Source organism: Hippopotamus amphibius, chromosome 13, assembly GCF_030028045.1.
Source record: "Hippopotamus amphibius kiboko isolate mHipAmp2 chromosome 13, mHipAmp2.hap2, whole genome shotgun sequence".
NCBI lineage: Eukaryota > Metazoa > Chordata > Mammalia > Artiodactyla > Hippopotamidae > Hippopotamus > Hippopotamus amphibius.
The window spans coordinates 36660852-36682304 of record NC_080198.1 but is presented as its reverse complement, the minus strand read 5'-3'; the positions used below and the strand labels follow the sequence as shown (position 1 = coordinate 36682304).

Genomic DNA, 21453 nt, shown 5'->3' with positions numbered 1-21453 from the left:
CCTCTGTGCAAATTTATACAAGCACAATTAAAACAAAGTAGTCTGAGAGACTAAAATGAATCAGTCTGAGAAAATAAAAGTGGTATTTAGAATGGTAACTATTACCATGCATCAGGGTCATGACAGCATCTCTAAGAAGTGACTTTGAAAATGGTTCTCTGGAGAATTTAGATGTTTGTGACCTGGTGGAGATTTTGAGTTCACTTTTAAGTTGGAATTACTGTTCCATATCTTCTTCACTCTGTTTACTTTTCCCAGCTACACGTTTGCCTACCTCAAACCATGCATATTGATGCAACACCTGCTACTAGCAAAGAAAACACCTTCAATCTCCCTTTCTCTTAAACGATCCCCTTCAGCAATATGAGAAGAATTAGTCATTTAGTTTTAATTTTATTTATGATATCAATATAATGAGTAACTAAAATATTAGCAATCACTGTTTTTTGCCTTCCTCATTAGGTAGATACAATGCGCCCACGACATGGGGAAACCTGTCGGATACCAGTGCCACATCACTTCTTCCTCAGTCTGAAGAGTTTCACCTACAATACCATTGGGGAGGATACCGATGTCTTCTTTTCCTTATATGATATGAGAGAAGGCAAGCAGATCAGGTAAAAGTTATTAGAAGCTCTGGTGAGGTTGAGACTCTGTATTAGAATGGTATGTCATGGATCATAGGTATCTCTGGACTTTAGAGAAGGTAGATGCACAGAGGTGGCAAAACAAGATAAAGTAAGCTCCTCTTATTTAGCAGAGAATTTTGCTTCAGATCCTGGTGTACCCTGAAGTCACATGTGGCCTCTTTTGTCCCTGTTCCTATTTCCACATGGAAGCTGAAATCTCAGTCTTGGCCATCACCACCTCCGGGAAAGAAAAGGATGCATCTGTTCAATGCCAGAGAAAACACATAGGAGAAACATAGAACAAAACAAATTCAGTAAAGAGACCCAGCTCTTGAATGCAGGAAGCCCTGGGCTCTGCTTTCCTGCATGTGGGAGAGAGGGCTAACAAGGAAATTAATGTTGTCCTGTCTGAGGGCAGCACCAACCCTCGTTGTCAGCCTGGCCCTGTAAAAGGAAGAACATCTTCTGGACAAAAGGAAAAATTGGCCTGACTCCATCATTCCTCTTTGACTTGGATTGAAAGAGAAGCCACAGAAAGGGGCTGACATGCAGTAGACCGTGTGTCTTGACAGAGCAGTGAGACCCTTAAGCATGAGCAGCAGTACTTTTCCCCCTTGAAAGGTAGGAAGAAATCAAGGAGACACTCGGCTTCTCTTCCTCTAGAGGTCAGCAAAGCTCTGAAACGGTGAGATGACCTTTGTAGCCAACTTGGAATTTTAGGGAGCCCTGACTTTTCTCTGTGGTTATCTTCTAGGTGGGGCAGAGAGAAAATAAATTTTGGGATATTTTTATATTGCTTGGGAACTTTCTGTATTAAGACTGCTTTACGGGTTGTTGTTTTACTTAAGATTTGAAAACAACTGTTTTACTTTTCCATTTGTGTGCTACATGTGGGAAAATTTTAAATGGAAGTTATAACAGAGTACCCAAAAAAGCAGTTAATTTGTATGTTCCGCAGTGCCTCTAGTCTTGACTATCCTGCCCTGCCCCTCCTCCCCACCAAAGTAAAGCACTGTGCTTCACTTTGGCATAGGAGTAAAATGATATACTCATTGATGAGGGCATATGGGTTTTCCTTGTCACCAGTGGCTCCCAGTATGTGCTTCTAGGAAAGCTGCGGTGCTGCTACACACAGCCAAGACTATAGGCCAGGGCTGCATGGACGTAGGTTCTAACTGCTCTTGTTTTTCTACTAGACCAGAGGTTTCTAGACTTTATTAATTATATTTGTGTGTGGAAGAATCCTTTCTTCAAGCTGAATTTTATAAGGAAGTCCAATAAATGAAACAGATAAAGTAGAACTTTTCTACTTTTGAAAGGGGAAATAACAGGAATCTCACAGTGTCCCTGCCCCTACCTAGTAAGTACCCTGTAGAATCACTGAAATTACAGGGGTTACAGTTTAAAACCAGAGCACACTATTTTGTCATCTTTGAGTGCCAGGGACTATGTCTTCTCTCTCCATGATCCTAGCACCACACACAGTGCCTGTGCCCAGTACATTCTTTATCGGACTTACTGCACAGAGAAGATGCAAGCCCAGTATAGGCACCCCATTGCTCTAGTTTGTAATTCATGCAGGATCATCAATCTATGCAGTTGTTTTATCTTTGGACTTACTGTTTATAATCTAGTCTCAAGAAACAATACATTTTAAAAGAAGAACTGTAAAAAAAAACTTATAGAGTTGCTGGAAATGATTACATCATTTAAAATCCCTACATGTTAGAGAACTATACTACCTTCACATTCACATAATAAAAGTGTAAGATTCTTATTTAAAAAATACACTTTCCTTAGATTTATGAGTGAGCTAATAAGTAGAATTTTAGATGTAGGTTTAATCAATAAGTGTTCTTTCTTCTTTCCATTAGGATTTGTGTAGTGTGTAAGCCCTTAAAAATTTTAGGTCATTGAGCTGGTATTATCATCATGCTTTCATTATGATTAGTGATCAAATTGGTCACATTACTTTCTCGAAGCAGTTTTCAGAAGTCACAAAAGATTAGGGGGATGTATTGCACAGAGAATTGATACAGAGCAATGGGCTTAATTGTTTCTTCTCCTCAGGATAACTCCTTGAGTGACTGTTTTTCCAATCAAATATTTCTAGTCTAGTCTCCAATCAAATGGTGCTAGTCCAGTATCCAGTATTGCCAGGACATTCTCACCTCTGTGCCAAAGAACACGTGAGTGGGGGAGCAAACTAAAGAGAAGACCAGCTATTCTTCTATTCTAAGTCTCATTGCTGATTCCACAGGCAAACCTAGAGGGGCTACAGTGAATGAAAAATTGCCAACCCACATCGTGCATTCTGATGTATGTTGACTGATGAGTATTAGATGATCTGCTGGAGAGTAGAGGCAGCAGCTGGCAGGTCCTTGGTAGCTCTATTTTTTGTTTCATTTCATCATTCCAAACAGAATCATAAATATTTAGCTTTAAAATCTAAATCTCTAATTAAGACCTCTCTCTTGAGCTTCAGGTCCTCATTTCCTTTTTCCTACCAGACATATGCCCTTGAATGTCCTTCAGACATCCATCAACATTTCTAAACTGCATTCATTTTCTTTCCTCACACAGTATACTTTCTCCTTAAGTCAAGTGAAAGTCATTTGCTCAGAGATCCATGTCAGAAACTTAGGAGTTCTCTTAGGCTCCTCCCTCTCTATCTCCATCCTTTCTCAGTTAATCACTGTATCCTATTAACGTCTATCTCCTAATGCCAGTAAAATCACTGCCCTCACTTTATCCTTGCTGTCACCCAGATCCTTCACATTTCTCCCCAAACATGGACTCCCTGAATCTGTCTTTCTGCCCTGAGTTATCCTCCACACCACCACCATACTTCTTTTTTAAAAATGCAAACTGTTCACGTCAGCTCCCACTTAGCCTAAAAGCGCTTGTTACTTAGCATGGCATAAAAGGCCCAGCATGATATAATTCTGCCTATTTCTCTGACCTTATTTCATGCATCCTGTTTCATTCCTGATGACTTATTTTGGCTTTTTCTAAACATGCCTTGCTCCTTCATGCCTCTCTACAGTTGTTGGCTTGGTAAACTCTTGTTCATTCTTTACAACTCAACTGTATAAACCTTCCTCAATCTTTTTATGAGTAAAATCAGCCCTGGGGGCTTCATTGTGTGCCCATTATGATGTCATCCTGTACCTAGCTTTATCCCCTACTAGATATTATATTGTAATTATACACAGGCGTGTAGATTTCCCCCACTGGAATGGGAGCTTCCTTATGTGTTTTTTGTACCATTTTCTCCCCAGTGCTAAACATGGGACTTTGGATATTGGAGCATTAAATAAATATGTTAATGAATGAATAAGTCCATCTATCAAATAAGTACCAATCAGTCTCCTGTGAATCAAGGAATTTTCATTTAATTGAACAATTTAGCAAGCATTTACTGAGGGGTTCTTGTTTTTGGGTTCCTGCAATACCTGCTAGGGATTTAGAGGTTAAAAAAGAAGTTTCCCTGGCCCTGAGGAGGTCTGAACAGGGCATTACAGAATTCTTATAAGATGTAAAATATGTTATTCCCAATTTTAAGTACCAAATGAGCTGAGTGGAAAAGTAAGGTGGGCAGATGCCTTATTGATGTGTGGTAAGACTTTAGGCACAATAAGAAGTCAGGGAGGGACTTCCCTGGCATCCAGTGGTTAAGACTTCGTTTTCCAATGCAGGGGGTGCGGGTTTGGTCACTGATCCGGGAGCTAAGATTCCACATGCCTGGCAGCCAAAAAACCAAAACATGAAAAAAAGAAAAAAAAAGAAACAATATTGTAACAAATTCAATAGAGACTTTAAAAATGGTCCACATTAAAAAAAAAAGTCTTAAAAAAAAAAAGTCTGGAAAAAAGAAACAAAAAATGCAGCCTATTAAGATAGAAACTTTTATAGAACTTTTCAAGCTGAAAAAAAAATAGTAAGTCCTATCCAAATTCCGGTTGTTTTGTTTATTTTTTTAATTCCATTACATTTCAGACTTTGCTCTATATTTAGGATTAAATTGTATGGTTTGGGAAAGAAATACAGTCAGCTTTGCAGTGATATACTGGGAGAGATGACTTTCCTATCATGATGAGCTGGTTCAGTTGTCACCATGGTTTTGAATTCAACATTTGAAGAACAGTTTTTTTTTTTTTAAGAGGGAAAGAGGTCAGGGAAGAAAAGGGTCATTGAGAGACTGAGAAGACCTCAAGGGCTGTTGGAGAAAATGGAAGTAATTGAAAAAGAGTGACCAGGATCCAGATAAGGTATTAACTCCTTTGTTCAGCAGATATTTATTAAGCATCTACCAAGTATTGTGTTAGATGCTAAGGATGCTGAGGTGAGCAAGAGAGAAATCTGCTTGTCTTCCTGGAGCTTATGATCTAGTAGAGAGACTAACTCTTTCTAGTAGAGCAACCACTAAACACATGATCAAATGAATAAGCACATAGTTTAGAAGTTGTCATAAGTGCTCTAAAGGAAAATCATGCAGGGTGCTGTGAAACCTTATGTAGATTGGAGTGCAGGGAAGAAAGCTTTTATGGTATCCAAACTCAGGCTTAAAGTATGAGTGAGAAAAAAAAAGAGTGGATAATATGATCCAGGCAGAAGGAAGTGTAGGTGCAGGGAAAAACTTTGTAAATTCAGAGAACTGGGAGGTAGTCATTGTTGGGGGAATATAGTGAGTGAGGGAAAGAAAGGATATTGCAAGAGGTGATCACAAGAAGAAATAGTCAGGGACCAGATTATGCAAGGCCTTATAGCCATAGAAAAATTTTGGATTTTATTGTAAGTTCAAGAAGAGAAGATATTCAAGCATGAAAAGTAGCAAAAGCAAAAGCTTGAGTTATAAATAATAAAAACATGAATGCATGTATGCAGGAAACTGGAAGAGGCTATTAGGGAAAAGTTTATGTTGACAGTAAACTGCAGGTCTTAAATCTCTTTCTCACCTGTCTTTGTTCATAGCTCCTCAAACAAAGAAAGAGCTCAGTAAATGGTCAGAAAACAAGTGCTAGATACAAGATTAAATAGGTCAAAGATAGCCCTGAAAACCCTGTAGACTAATTTAGACTTGATGCATTAGATAAACCATCCTGAATCCTTGAGCAGGAAACTGCCATATTGAAGGGGTGATCTGGGATTACCCCAGCAGCAATATATAGGTTAAACCAGAAAATGGATGAGATGAGTTAGGAGCTGTTGCAGATATGAGTTAATAAGGCCTCAGGATATGGGAACTAATAGTAAGATTAGAGAAAAAAGAGCATCTTGCCATATAAGATCTGGTCCTGGTCTCATCACCTCTATAATTTAATTTCCTGTCATTCCCCACTTGATCACTCTACTTTACAATGACCTCCTTGCTATGCCCTAAAAACATAACATGTGTTCCTACCTTAGGGCCTTTTATTGCACCTGCTGTTTCCTGGATAGCTTAATGGTGCTTGCATCCTGACCTTCTTCAGGTTTCTACTCAAATATCACCCTCTCAGGCTTTTCCTGGCCACCCTATCTAGAATTGAAACCATCATTACCATCATCTCTCATGTACACATGCATACTCTTGATCCCTTCTTCCTTGCTTTATACTTCCCAAGCATTTATTACCATCTAGCATACTAAATAGTTTACCTATTTATCTTTTTTATTGTCTGTGTCTCATCACTGGGCTATAAGCACCATGAGAACAGAGATATTTTTCTCTTTTTTCTTTTTTCCTTTATTTTTTAAATTGAAGTATAGTTAATTTACAATATTGGTTTAGTTTCAAGTGTACAACAAAGTGATTCAGTTAAACACACATATATATACACATATACTCTTTTTCAGATTCTTTTTCATTATAGGTTATTCTTTTCCATTATAGGTTATTGAGTATAGTTCCCTGTGGTATATAGTAGGTCATTGTTATTTACCTATTTTATATGAGAACAGAGATTTTTTTAATCCTATTCACTAGCAAATCCTTTGAACCTAAGAGAATATTAGCATTTGGTAGATACTCAAGTTACTTGTTGAATGAATGAGTAGTCAACTGAGTGTAGCAACAAACTTAGTTATTCCTCATATATCTTTTCTCTCTTTCTCTCTCTTTAAAATTTATAACTCAATGGTTTTTTACTTTGGAGGCAAGGAGAGTGGTACTATAATTATTGAATCCAGCCAAGTGAAAGAATTGATGAGTTCAGTTTGGGCTATATTGAGCTTGAAGTGATAGCTATACAAACCACAGGCCATGTAGTGGGGGCATCTGGAATGCAGGTAAGGTGTCACAGATGAAGATAAAAATTTTCATAGGGATAGTTCCTGTGTGCAGAAACAAAGCTATCCAAAGCTATCTAAATAGCATGTGAGAAGAGCAGAGGGCAAAATACAGGGAATATTTCAGGCATTAAGAAAACATTTTATGCACCTAACATGCAGTGTGCTGTCAGGTAATGTAAGAGTTCATTTAAGATTGGTGAAGAAGTGCCAGTAAAAGAGAAAAGAACGATTGAATAAACTGAAGGTATCACACGGCTTCATTTCAAAATATATTGCAAAGCTACAGTAATCAAAACAGTATGGTACTGTCATAAAAACAGACACACAGAATAGAGAGCCCAGAAGTAAACCTACATGTGTCCAGTCAACTGATATTTGACAAAGGTGATATGGGGAAAGGATAGTCTCTTCAGCAAATGGTGTTGGGAAAGCTGGATATCCATATGCAAAAGAATGAAATTTTACCCTTACACTATACACAAAAATCAACTCAAAATGGATTAAAGATTTCATGTAAGACCTGAAACCATAAAACTCCTAGAAGAAAACATAGGAAAAAAAGTTTATTGACATTGGCCTTGACAATGATTTTTTGTCTACAACATCAAAAGCATAAGCAACCAAAGCAAAAATAGACAAGTGGGATTACATCAAATTAAAAAAAACCTTATTCTGCACAGCAAAGGAAACAATCAACAAAATGAAGGCAACCTATGAAATGGGAGAAAATTTTTGCAAACCAAAATAATATCCAAATCGCATAAAGAGTTAATATCCAAAATATATAAAGAACAAATATAACTTAATAACATAAAAAAAAGCAATGCAATTTTAAAACTGACAGAAGAAGTAAATAGGCATTTTTCCAGAAGGGGCATCAAAGTGGCCAAGAGGCACATGAAACAATGCTCAACATCATTGATCATCAGGGAGAAGCAAATAAAAACTGAAATGAGATGTCATCTCCCATCTGTTAGAATAGCTGGAGAGTGTGATGAAAAGGGAACCCTTATAATGCTGTTGATGGGAATGTAAATTAATCCAGCCACTATGGAAAACAATATAGAGGGTCCTTAAAAATTATAAATAGATCTACCATGTGATCCAGCAATTCCACTTCTGGGTATATACCCAAAGGAAGAGTAAAAGCAGAATTTTTCCAATAAAAATTAATTTTGAAAAAGTGGGATTTTGATAAGATATATGCATAGCCATGATTATCACAGCATTATTTACAGTAGTCAAGGTATGGAAACAACTCAAATGCCTATCAATAGATGAATGGAGAAATGTGTATATACAGTGGAATATTATTCAGCCACGAGAAAGGAGAACATCCTGCCATTTTCAACAATATGAATGAAACTTGAACACATCATGCTAAGCGAGTTAAGTCAGACAGAGAAAGTATTATATCACTTATATGTGGAATCTAAAAAGGTCGAACCTGTGAAAACACAGAGTAAAGTGGTGGTTACTGGGAGATAGAGGAGCAGGGGTGGGAGATAAGATTGATGGTGTTTAAGGGTATGAACTAGTAATGAGTAGTAAATAAGCCATAGAGATTTAGACAGTATAGTTAATAAAGGACAACAATATTGCACCATAATGATGTAATGTGATAAATATTGCTTCAGTGGTAATCATATTACAATATATAAATGTATCGAAGTAATACACTGTATACCTTAATTTTATAAAATGTATCATGTCAAATTATCTAATTTTTAAAAAAACATAAGTGTTGGGGAGGATGTGAAGAAAAGGGAACTCTTATACACTGTTGGTAATGTAAACTGATGCAGCCACTATGGAAAACAGTATGGAGGTTCCTCAAAAAGTAGAATATAGATCTATGATATGATCCAGTAATCCCATTTCTGGGAATATATTCAAAGGAATTGAAATCAGGATCTCAAAGAGATAGCTGCACTCCCATGTTCACTGCAGCACTATTTACAACAGTCAAAGAAGGAAGCAGCCTCAGCGTCTATCAGTGAATGAATGGATAAATAAAATGTAGCATATACGTAAAATGGAATATGTTTAGCCTTTAAAAAGAGGGAAACCCTGCCCTTTGCAACAAGATGGGTGAACTTGGAGGATATTGTGCTTCATGAAATAAGGCAGATATATAAGGACAAATACTGCTATCATGCACAAATACATGATACTGCTTATATGAGGAATCTAAAATAGACTCAAAGGAGGAGAGAGTAAAATGGTGGTTGCTGGAGCCTAGGGAGAGGGGAAAATGGGGAGGTATTAGTTAAAGGATACACATTTTCAGTTATACAAGATGAATAAATTCTAGAAATCTGCTATACAGTATGGTGCCTACAGTTAACAATACTGTATTGCATACTTAAAAATTTGCTAAGAGTTTAGATCTTTTGTTAAGTATTCTCATCTCACACTATAAATAGATGATAATAAATAGGATGGAAAGAAACTTTTGGAGATGAATTTGGTTATGGCTTAGATTGTGGTGATGGGTTCACAGGTGTATATTTATCTCCAGATTCATCCAGTTGTATACATTAAATATTTACAGCTTTTTATTTGTCAATCATACCTCAATAAAGTCATTTTTAAAAAAAGAAATGTGGGAAGATGTGAATTTTCCTAGCGAGTGTTACGCCTAGTAGAAATGCAAGACTTACTAAAATGTATATGTATTTTCTGTGTCATCACATAACCAGTATGATGAACATTATGCAGATTTGCCTCACTTATGCTCTGAAACAGAATTTTCTAAGATGATCAATGATCATATTACAGGCAAATAAAGTTGTTTTTTGAAGTTAAAAAAAAAAGGAAGAAATTACTTTCCTGTTTTTCTTTTTAGTGACATTTATCACCTCTACATTCTACATAATTTAGTCATTTATTGTGCTTATCACTTATTGTCTGTTTCCTCATTTTGTCTTTCCGGGGCAGAGAGGGATGTATTTTGTTCACTAAGGTACTCGAGTGCCTGAAACAGTGCTTGTCACCTAGTAAGTGCTCAATAAGTGTTTGTTGAATAAGTGAGTGTAACTATCGAGAATGTTGCAAAGAGATAAAAAGGAAATGAAAAATATGAAAGAAGTATTAAGGACATGGAGAATAGAATGAGAGAGGGTAATAAACATTTAATTAGAATCACAAAGAGAAAGGGAAAAAAAAGGAGAAGATGTACACCAAGAGATAATGGCTGCTAATTTTTCATCACTGATGAAAGACGGGAAGATAAATATAAGGCTGCTTTTGCTTGGCTCTCACAAGATTCCTCTTTGGGAGCAATGTATTCTCTGACAGTTGTCCGAGGCAAGCCAAGGTTGTTAAATACAACTTGTCCTCATTTCCATCACTTTATTCTATGGTAATGGTAAATTTACAGTATCCAAGTTGGGCCAAAATGATTTATTCTTAACAAATATAGTACAAGTTGGGAAAAGACATGAAGTCCACTGATGATTTATGGTATCTTGATAAAAGAAGTTTACACCACCAACAACAAAAATACTTTTAAACTATTTGACTTTTTAAAACACTATCACACATAGATTCAATTACATTTTAAATTAAAAAAAGTTATTCACAGAATAAATCCTTAGATTCCCTAACCCAACTTAGAGTCAGATGTGACCTTAAATACTGTCAGGGACTGCCATTGACAGAGCACGCGTATGGAAGAGTCATGGTATAGCTGTTCCTTTTGCTGCTTCCAAATACTGGCCTTTGTGCACAGCTGCCCAAACATTGCCTGAGAGTTTGTCAGCAAGCAGATGCCTTCGTGTGCCCCTCAGTTTTTTTATTGCAGTGTAGTAGGTTTACAGTGTTTCAGATGTACAGCAAAGCGATTCAGTTATATATATATTTATATATGTTCTTTTTCAGATTCTTTTCCATTATAGTTTTTTTTTTTACAAGGTATTGGATATAGTTCCCTGTGCTGTATAGTAGGTCCTTGTTTTTTTAATCTATTTTATATGTAGTGGTGTGTACCTGTTAATCCCAAATCCTAATTTATCTCCACCCTCCCTTGCCCCTTTGGTAATCATGTTTGTTTTCAATCTCTGTGAGTCTATTTCTGTTTTGTAAATAAGTTCATTTGTATCATTTTTTTTTAGATTCCACAAAAAAGTGATATCATATGATATTTGTCTTTCTCTGTCTGAGTTCACTTAGTGTGATAATCTCTAGCTCCATCCATGTTGCTGCAAATGGCATTATTTCATTCTTTTTTATGGCCAAGTAATATTCCATTGTGTGTGTGTGTTTGTGTGTGCGCGCACGTATGTATATATACACACCATGCCCTCTTTATCCATTCATCTGTCAGTGGACATTTAGGTTGCTTCCATGTGCTGCTGTGCCCCTCAGTTTTGCTGAGCATCTCCTCCACGTTTACACTCCAGTTGTCAACAAACCAGGTCATTGGTGAATCCCCAGCCCCCAAATAAAGAAAAATAAGTGGATTATGTTTTCAGCTTAGGATGCTAGGAAAAGAAGAAGTAAATTTTAAAGAAACTAGAAGAAAAAAATAATGTAACCATGGAACTTAAAGAAATAACAATAAATTATAGCAGAAACTAACACAACATTGTAAATCAACTATATTCCAGTAAAAATTGAAATAAAAAAAGAAACGATAGAGAGGATCAATAAAATAAAAATGATTCTCTGAAAAAAGAAACTAAAAAAGTAGACACACCAGTAGCAAAAGTAATCAAGAAAAAAGATAAACTATAAATATAAAAAATTACATGAAACACTTTTTTAATTGAGGTTAGATTCACATAATGTAAAATTAACCATTTTAAAGTAATAGTTGAGTGGCATTTACTACATTCACAATGTTCAACCACCACCTCTGTCTAGATCCAAAACATTATCATCACCCCAAAAGGAAGCCATGAACCTGATAAACAGTTGTTCCTCATTCTCCTCCCCACACCATGCCTGGCCCCAGACCTTGACAGCTACCAGTCTTTGTTCCATCTCTGTGGATTTATCTGTTCTAGATATTTCATGTAAATGGAATCATACACTGTGTGATGTTTTGCATCTGAATTATTTCGCTTATCATGATGTTTTTAAGGTTTATTCATTTTGTAACATGCATCAGTACCTCATTTCTTTATATGGCTGAGTATGTTGTATGGACGTGCCACAATTTGTTTATCCATCCATTCGTTGGTAGACAGTTGTGCTGTTTCTACCTTTGGGCTGTAGTGAAGTGCTACTATGAACATGTATGTATGTGTACTTGTTTGAATGCTTGTCTTCTGTTCTTTTAGGTATATATCTAGGAGTGTGTTTAGCTTTTGAGGAACTGCCAAACTATATTACACAGCAGCTGGACCATTTTGCATTCCTGCCAGCAATGTATGAGGGTTCCGGTTTATGCACATCCTCATCAATGCTTGCTATTTCCTGGGGGGTTTCCCCATTGTTGTTTGATTTGCATTTTCATGATGACTGATGATGTGAGCATCTTTTCATGTGTTTGTTGACCATTTCTATGTCTTCCTTGGAGAAATGTGTAGTCAAGTCCTTTGCCCATTTTTAATTGGGTTATTTGTCTTTTTGTTGAGTTGTAAAAGTTCTTTATATTTCCTAGATATTAAACCCTTATCAGAGATATGATTTGCAAATATTTCTCCCTGCCTGTAGGTTGTCTTTTTCACTTTCTTGATAATGTTGATGCACAGTTTTTAATTTTGATGATACCCACTGTATCTGTTTTTTCTTTTGTTGTTTGTACTTTTGGTATCATAGAACACTGTGACCAATTTGATACCAATAAACTTGTTCTTGTATGTATAAGAATGTTACTTTTGCAATAGCAAATATTTTAAGGCAGTCTAAATGTTCATAAGAAGAGAGACGGCTAGATAGATAATAGTGTAACCTTTGAAAAAATTGAGGTGAAAAGGAGAGAGGGACTGAGTTAGTTTTCTATTGTTGCATAGCAAATTACAACAAATGTAATGGATTTTAAAATTTCCCATTTTTTAGTTCATAGTTCTGTAGGTTAGAAAGCATTACTGGGTTCTTTGTTCATGATATCACAAGGCTGAAGTCAAAGTGTCAGCTGGGCTGTGTTGTAATCTGAAAGCTCTAAGGGAAAATATGCTTCCAAGTTCATTGGTTGTTGTTGGCAGTTTCTTACAGTTGTGGGACTGAGGTTCAGTTTCCTTGCTGGCTGTCAGCTGAGAACTGCTCTGAGCTCCTAAAGGCCTTTCTTGCTGTGTAGCCCCCTCCATCTGCAGGTTAATCCTTTCCATGCTATGAATCTCCTACTTCCTTTTCTGCAATCAGCAGGAGAAAATTCAGCATTTCTAAAGGACTCATGGTATTAGGTCAGGCTCACCCACATAATCTCCCTATTTAATGTTTAGCTGTACCATATAACGTAACCTAATCATAGGATTAAAAGTCACCATACTTACAGTCCCAGGGATTATACAGCCCTGGGATTGTTGGGAGGAAATTTAGGGGGCCATTTTAGAGTTCTACCTACACCAGAGACTACTTCTAAATACATAAACATGTTCTATATATGAAAGAAAGTTAATGAGATATTGTCAAGTGAAAACAGCATGTTTACAACTGTGTGTATAATATGACTTATCTTTGTGGGGGAAAACTACATACATCTATATGTATTATAATTATTTTTTAAAAGACTAAAATTTTTAAAACTAATCCTCGAACTGACAGATATTTGATGTTTTGGTAGTAATTCTAGTAATTCTTTTTTTAAAGTAGCTGGCAACAGTCTTAAGGGAAGACAGTTATAAAAAACTATAGCAGATTTTGGTTTTGCTGTATGAGGAGAGAAATAAGAAAAAAATTTCTCAGTTATACTTCTCCCCTTCTTCAAGCCTTCTGGCCTGGCAGTCTAGAATAAATATATACTTGCTTTTGAGTGATAATGGGGTAAGAAAAGGACAAAGCCTATAAATGGCCAGAATTTTTAATGTCCTTTATATTTTCCCCTAATATCATGGATTCACTTCTATAAGAAACTCATTGCCTTTGTTAAAAAATATTTTTCTGTTTAAAAAAAAGAAAGAAGAAAATATTTTTCTGTATAACTTTATGATTGTTAACTGTTATCTTAATCTATTTAATAATTACCACCTAATTACCTCCTCAAAATAATATAACGAATATTCTTTTAGAATAGAATTTGTGTTTTGATCTTAATTTGCTTCTGTATGGATACAGTTATCTATTATGTGAATTTCCTTATTCACAGGAGGAGTATTATTGTGTAACAGACTTATTTTCTCTGCGCCACTGGTGTGCCTGTTAATATGCCTGATTCCCTCACTGGCCCTTTACAAATTTAACAGAGTGCTCTACAGCCTCTGGGTGCTAGTGATTGATTTTATCACTCAACTGGCTTTCCCTGAGGAGTCTTCAGTATGCCATGTTTTTCTCCTGGGCCTTGGGAATACAAAGTTGCCCTCAGAAACTTAACCTCTCTTAATTATCATGTGAAAGCACTTATGTTAGCCATCTTTTCATGGATGCTGTGCAAAGCAAGCTAAAAAGCCTCATTTCTTATTCTCCTGGAGTTTACTCAGCATTCAAAATACCCTTGCGTAGAATGAACTTTTTCTTGAAAATCAGCTGCTTCTGTAATTGAAATAGAGAGTTCTGCCTGAGAGGCAAGCTTTCTACTCCAAAGAGATAAACTGCCTCCGAATATCTCAGGTACCCCAGAGAGAAATTTTCTTTTAAAATGATGGCTGAGAACTTTGTTAATTAAATCAAACAGTTTTTCTTTTCTCTGCAAAATAGGTCATGTCTTACAATGCAACTAGAGCTTATCTGCAGGAGCTCAGGCAGCCAGTGAAGGACCTACACATCAGTCTTGGACCTTCCACTCAGGGCCCCATGGTATGGTCTAACCTGTCTTAACTTGGTCTGGAACGTAGAGTCCAGCTCACTACCCAACATTCCCCCAAAGATTTTCTGTCAGTCCCAGCAGGAAGAAGAGGAGCTGGTACCCTGGCTCTGGTGACTGTCAGCATTACTTTCTTTTCCTATCCTGCTCTCATTGTCAATATGCATATCTTCCCTAGAAATTACAGAGATCTAGAGAAATTAAAAATTAGCTCACTCTCTCATGCAAAGAAAGCCAGGAACCTGTGCCCTATGGATAGAGAACCCAATGCATGAATATTTCAGTGAAACTGTTTATAATCTATTGTCTTATAAGTTTTATAAGAATATATTTTTCAAATATAACACAAAACTGAAAATACAGACAGAATGAATGCAAATACAGTTTAAAGCTAAATGTATTTCATTTCAGTGGCCAGGTTAACTGAACATGCTTCTATATACATGCCCAAGGCATCATATCTTGCTCTGAAACATTACAGTGAAAATATGCTTAGAGATATACAAGATGAAGCTTCATTTTAAATATGTACCTTGGTTCATGGTTAAATGTATGTCTTTTTTCATCTGAAAATAAGGTCAGAAATTGCTCTCCTGTATGTACCATCGTTTCATTATGTTCTGAGTCTAAATTATCAGGCTGGAAAAATTTTTAATACAATGTCCTACAGAGTCTCGATAAAAACAGTGAAAGAAATGGTCAGGTTTCTTTAAGAAATTCTTTGTTTACAAGAAATTTGCCTTCTATTCTGTCTGGACCATGACACACAGTGCAAAGTAGAGTAGAATAACTAATGCTTCTGACTTAAGTTCAGAAAAATCCTCTGCATGGATAGGAATGTGGAAAATTAAGGAGTATTAGAGGTAGACATTATATGGATTGGTATAGTCAAAGGTTTATTTTTCACCTGTTATGTGCTCCCATTGATATAGCTTCTAGAGATATGGCAGTGAAGAAAGCACACAGAAATGTCTGCCCTTGTGAAACTTACATTCTGCTAGGGGGAATCAATCAATAAATATAATAAATGAGTAAACTGTATAGTGTATTTGGAGGGATAAATGTTACAGAAAATAGAAAAAGTAAAGTATGAAGGAGAATTTGCTATTTTTGAATAAGGTGTTCAGGGTAGGCCTTACTGAGAAGATGAACATCCCATGGGGCTATCTTCCAGGGGAGAGACCTCTTTTCTACCATCTTCTCATCCTTGGATCTCAAAATGACTTCCAAATTAATGAGATGGAGCCAAGGGATGAAATTACAAACAGCCTTCTCACTCTGGTCACTAAAAGATAAATAAGGAAATTAGATAGGAGGCCTTTGTAGTAATCCAGATAGGAGATAATGGTGGCTTGGATTTGGGCTTTTTTGGTTTTTTGTTTGTTTGTTTGTTTGTTTGTTTGAGGTAGAGCTGTGCTGGTTTCATTTCTGGTATGGTGGAGTGACCTTACAGGCCAGCCCTCCAACAACTATTACCAGTGGGCAAAATCCAAAAAATCAACCATGTTAGGGTTCTGTAGAATGAACAAAAGCAGCAGATTTTGGAGGGGAGTAAAAACTTGGAGAAAGGGGCCAACACAGGGTGAGTGTCCTGTTTTTGTGGTTTTGGTCAGAGCTGTACTCTCAACATAGCATGGGGTAGCTAAAACTCTAATAGAAAGCCTGCCATATTTTTAGCCTGAGGAACCAAGAGATGGAGCTTGGGGCTTAAAGGGAATCCTGGGAACGAGAGAGCAGGAGATGGAGAATCCCAGATTTTATATATCACCTCTGCCAATGTCACTGGCTGATCCCTGAATCACACATATGCAAGGCAAACTCAAAGCAGCTAGTGACTAAGATTAAAAGAAAACTGAGGTTTGACCTACCATCAGTCTCACAGGAGAAACAGGTAATAAATTAAGTCTAACCAAGTTAATTTCCTGTTAAAAGAAAAATACGAACTGACCCTCTTTAGAAGACTATAAGAGAATCCAGAGGCTCCACAACATAACAACTACAATGTCCAGAATACAATCCAGAATTATGGGACATGCAAAGAACATGAAAAAAAAATGACCCTGTTTCAGGGGAAAAGACAGTCAATAGAAGCCAATTCTTAGATAACTCAGATGTTGAAATTATCAGACAGAAGTTTAAAGCAGCTATTATAACATGGTCCATGAATGAAAAGATAGTAAAAATCTTAACAGAAAAATAGAAAATACTTTTTAAAATCAAATGGAAATTTTAGAACTGAAAAATACAGTATCTGTATTAAGAATATCTGGAATAAAAATATCACTGGATGAGATTGAACCAAGAAATGATAGCAGAGAGTATCTGTGAATTTAAATATCAATATAAATTATCCAATCTGAAAAGAAAAATATTGAATCAAAACAAAATAAACACCAAAACCTTAGAGTTACAGTTTCAAAAGGCCCATATTGGAATTTCAGAAGGAAAAGAGAAAAAGAATGGGACAGGAAAAACATTTAAAGAAATAATGACATATAACTTCGCAAATTTTGTGAAAGACATAAATTTACACATTCAAGAAGCCCATCAAACACCAAACTATAAATATGACACATAGTCTAACTAAAATTCTGAAAAGTAGCTAGTAAAAAATGCCACATTGCACACATGGGAGCAACAATTCAAGAGATCATGGGCTTTTTATCAGAAACTATGGCATCCAGAAGATAATAGGAAAACATCTTTACACATCTTTAAAGTATCTTTAGAAAAGATACTTTGTCCATCTTTAAAAGAGGACAAACACAAAATTATATATTTAGTGACAAAGATCTTTCAAGAATTCAGACAAAATAAAGAGATTTTCAGATAAAGGAAAACTAAGAGAATTTGTCACCAGCAGAATTGCACTTTAAGACTTGCTAACCAAAGTTCTTCAGGCTAAAAAAAGAATCAGAGGGAAACTCAGATCCTCAGAAATGAATGAAGAGCATTGGAAATGGTAAATATATGGATACATATAAAAGACTGTCTCAACTTAAAAAAAATACATGGCTGTGTAAAATAAAAACATTTTCTTGAGGGTCTTCTGATGTATGTACATGTAGTACATATGACAGCTATAGCAGAAAGGATGGGCGGAGTGGTAATTTAACCTCTACAGTCGTAAGGTTTCTACATTTTTTTTGTAAGATAGGAAAATATTAACTTGAAGTTGTCTGTGAGAAGTTAAAGATGTGTAAAATAATACAAAGAGGTATAGCTAAAAAGTCAGTAGATAAGTTGAATTCTAAAATCTACCCAGTAATGGAAGATTCTTGGAACTGTTTTGGTTCTTTCCTTCCTCACATTCTAAAGTACATGTTCATGGTGTCTTAGGAGCCAAATCCACACTAAGAGAGTATGATTTCAGGTATCATTCAAAACAGTAATGAGTTACCTCAGTGACTAAATGTAATTAGTCTTTCTTAGAAAATTGCTATACAGGAGAGATCAAAATTATCAAGACAGCAGAGAAGAAAACAGATAACTTACAGTCGAAGGAACATCCTTTGTGAATAAAGTGGCAGTAAACTTTTGAACAAGTTTTTAAACTTAAGTTAAAAACTAGAAAATTGCTATAATATGCACACACTGATTCCTTGCTCATTTCTTTTTTTTTAAGAGTATTAAATGTGCAAGCAAAAATGTTACAGAGCCTGAGTGAGCTGGTAACATTTATCAGATGAAAGAATGATTTGTTATAAACTCTCAAGATGGACTTCAAGCATTGAGTCTGTAGTTGCAGAAATGACTTTGTGTAAAATCTGGCTGAATTCATGTTAAAGGCATTCTTTCCTTTCCCCCATTTCTACTCTGGCCTCAAGGCCAAAGCCACAGGTAGAGCAGCTCAAGCAGGTTAGTCACCCCCATTCTTTTCCCAGGCGTCCACTTGGCTCCATGCCTTGGGCTGATGATTCCCACTAGGTGCTAGTCAACAGAAGACAGTTCTCAAAGGATTCACTCCAACCATCCTAATCCAACAGGTCATTTAACTGCTTTTGTCTTCTCAAATACAAGTACTTCAAATGGCGGTCTGCTAAAAACCCGTAGACAGTGTCAACCAGAGATGTCAGAGGCCAGGTTGGAATATACACTGATTACCACTAAGGGCTTAGTTAAATAAAAAAAGTTATTCAGACACTAGTTAAAGACAGACAGACTTTATTCAGGACCATTGCAACAGGTATAAGGACCACTACAGTGGAGTCTTTCAGTAGAGGAGGGAGATTGGGCTCAACTATGACTACAATAAGAGAAAGTAGGAATTTACAGCCAAAAGAGCAGAGTAGGAGTCAGTGGGTTGACAGTTACTAAAAAGAAACATCAGGGCTTGGGGGGATTCTGGCTAGACGAGCCTAACAAGATTCTTGCTGAAGGCAGGCCAGGGTGATCAGACGTCAGTTGAGAGTGATGGGGAATGAGGAGTCTGATTGATATTGAAGGGGGTCAGATATTGAAGGGGGAGAGTTCTGGCTAAACCACCTTAGGGTTCTTGCGAAAATTAGAAAATGTAGAGAAGGACATGGGTCTCTAAAAGTTGAGATCTAGTCGAAAAACTCAGAGGAGCCTCACTAGAGTTTGGTCAAAGTGAGAATCTTTGTCAGCTTCCTTCTCAAAATGTACAGTCTGGACTCGGCCAAAGAATGTCTGACCTAGTACCTGTTATATTCCTGACCAAGAGAATTCCTGTCCTCAGAGAAGCACAACTGGTAAATATGTAAACAAGATAGTTTCAGGTACTACTACAGCTAAGGGGAGATTGCTTTGTAAGAGGAAATTTCATAGCCCTGAGTATTCTGTGAAGCCTTTTTGAGCCAGGTGATGAACAAACCTCTGGGAGATAAACTGTCAGGAAGCATTTAAAGGTGTGAGAGTGGAAATTCGTGGTTCAGTGAATTGACAATAGATTCACAGCCCTTTCTTCCAGAGAGGTGCATAGACTTTTCTGTGAAAGGGGACTACTTTTACACTTCAGACACATGTAGTGCCAAGTAGGCCTGCTCTTTTCTTAGGCCATTGAAGGTTCCCTTCTCGCCGCTCTTGCCAACTCTGATACCAGCACAGACTAACTTCTTTTATGATTCTAAATTTCAGATTTGCAAAGTACAACTTAAGATGTTCCAGAGTAGTGGATGAAGGAAAATATGAAAAGATGAAAGAAAATACTAGATTGAAGCTTGCTATATTTCTTGTGTTTCTCTCAAAAAGCTTTACTGTTATTAAAATATATTTAGCTGGGAGAGATTTTAACTAGTTTGTGTTCCTCTAATTAGAGAAACAGCTTAACTGTAAGACCTGTAGCTGCTGCCCTTAGAGTCACAATCCTTATGGATCTCTGATGCTGTGTGCCCTGAGACACAACTTACAGTGATTGGAAGTGTTTCTGTCAGAACTAGAGGCATTTCCTCACAAATTAGGGATCATTTTCTCTGCCTTCACAAAGCAATGTAAAACATCTGCCTGGGTTTAGATCTGAAGTTATTAAAGATCATCTCAAGACAGAGCAAGATTTTGAATCCTCACATGGAAGTGGAAAAACACTTAAGTACTAGATCCTGTCAGCAGATCAGTCAGTAGATCAAGATTGTATTTTGAAGGATGTTATGTGCTGTTTAAAAGCAAACAATTGAGACTCATGAGAGAGAATGGAAAACTGAACATTGGATGTGTAGGCTTGGTGTCCATGGAGCAAGATGAGTGGCTGTTGTTACGGTAAGTAGAAATCAGGCACAAAGGAAGAGAAGAAATAGTGGAGAAATGGCACAAGTGAGAAACTCTGAGACTGATTTGATCCTTTGCAGTATGTGGAAACCAGGAAAGTCCACAGTTGGACTTACTAGACAAAGCTAAATGGTATGAGAGGAAAATGGAAATTTAGAATTTCAAATTCAAAATATAAACAGTTATGAGTTTAAAAAAATCAGTTCTTTGGTAGAAAACAGTGGAGAATATTTTGTCACAACACTCCTGTATAAACTTACTTTATCTTAATATGGCATCTAAAGATGTGGCTGCTGCTTTCAGAGGGAACACTCCAAGTAGCTTTCCCTCTGAGCATGTTTAGAGCAGACTCATGTGGAAATAGATCCTGCTAGTTTACCTTGAACTCAGTTGATTATTATGAACACTCCTAGCACTTCCCCCGAAAACCATGTTACACTTTATATGAACTCTTCAAATCAAAGTTGTAAAACTCTCTATTAAATATCTACCTGATTGTTGCCCTTCAGTTTTGAACCTAAACACATTAAAAAATAGGTTTTTCTTTCAAAGGCTTTTAATGAAAAATAGAAATATTTCAGTACCTCAGGACAGAAAGGAGAGAACACGCCTAGCAAATTATGAAATCAATGATAATGGAGGCCCAGGAACTGGAGCCTGGGCTGAGATGTGTGTATAGAGTGAAGTGGATGAGATGCTTGTACAGAGGAAGGGAACAGAACAGAGAAGAGAGAGTCCAGCATCTGCAAAAATGAAAGCAAAGTTAGTTTATAAGTTTCAGAGGAAAACAAGTTTTCTGGTCATCCCTTGTTTATTGGACAAATTGTTATCCTCCTTTATTATCCGCTTTTTCCAGACTTAGCTCTAATTACTTTTTGGAGTAACTATTGAGTGTATGTTCAGACCATTAACCATAGGAGA

At 36.6% G+C, this 21453-nt stretch overlaps 1 protein-coding gene across 1 annotated transcript in view; it reads left to right on the top strand.

Moving 5' to 3' along the window:
- Positions 1 to 21453, top strand: part of DOCK3 (dedicator of cytokinesis 3) — a 432492-nt gene that overhangs the window by 239212 nt on the left and 171827 nt on the right. Inside the window, exon 9 of the mRNA XM_057706148.1 lies at positions 463 to 617. Within this exon, the coding sequence (XP_057562131.1) occupies positions 463 to 617 (155 nt within the window). The remainder of the gene's footprint in view (positions 1 to 462; positions 618 to 21453) is intronic.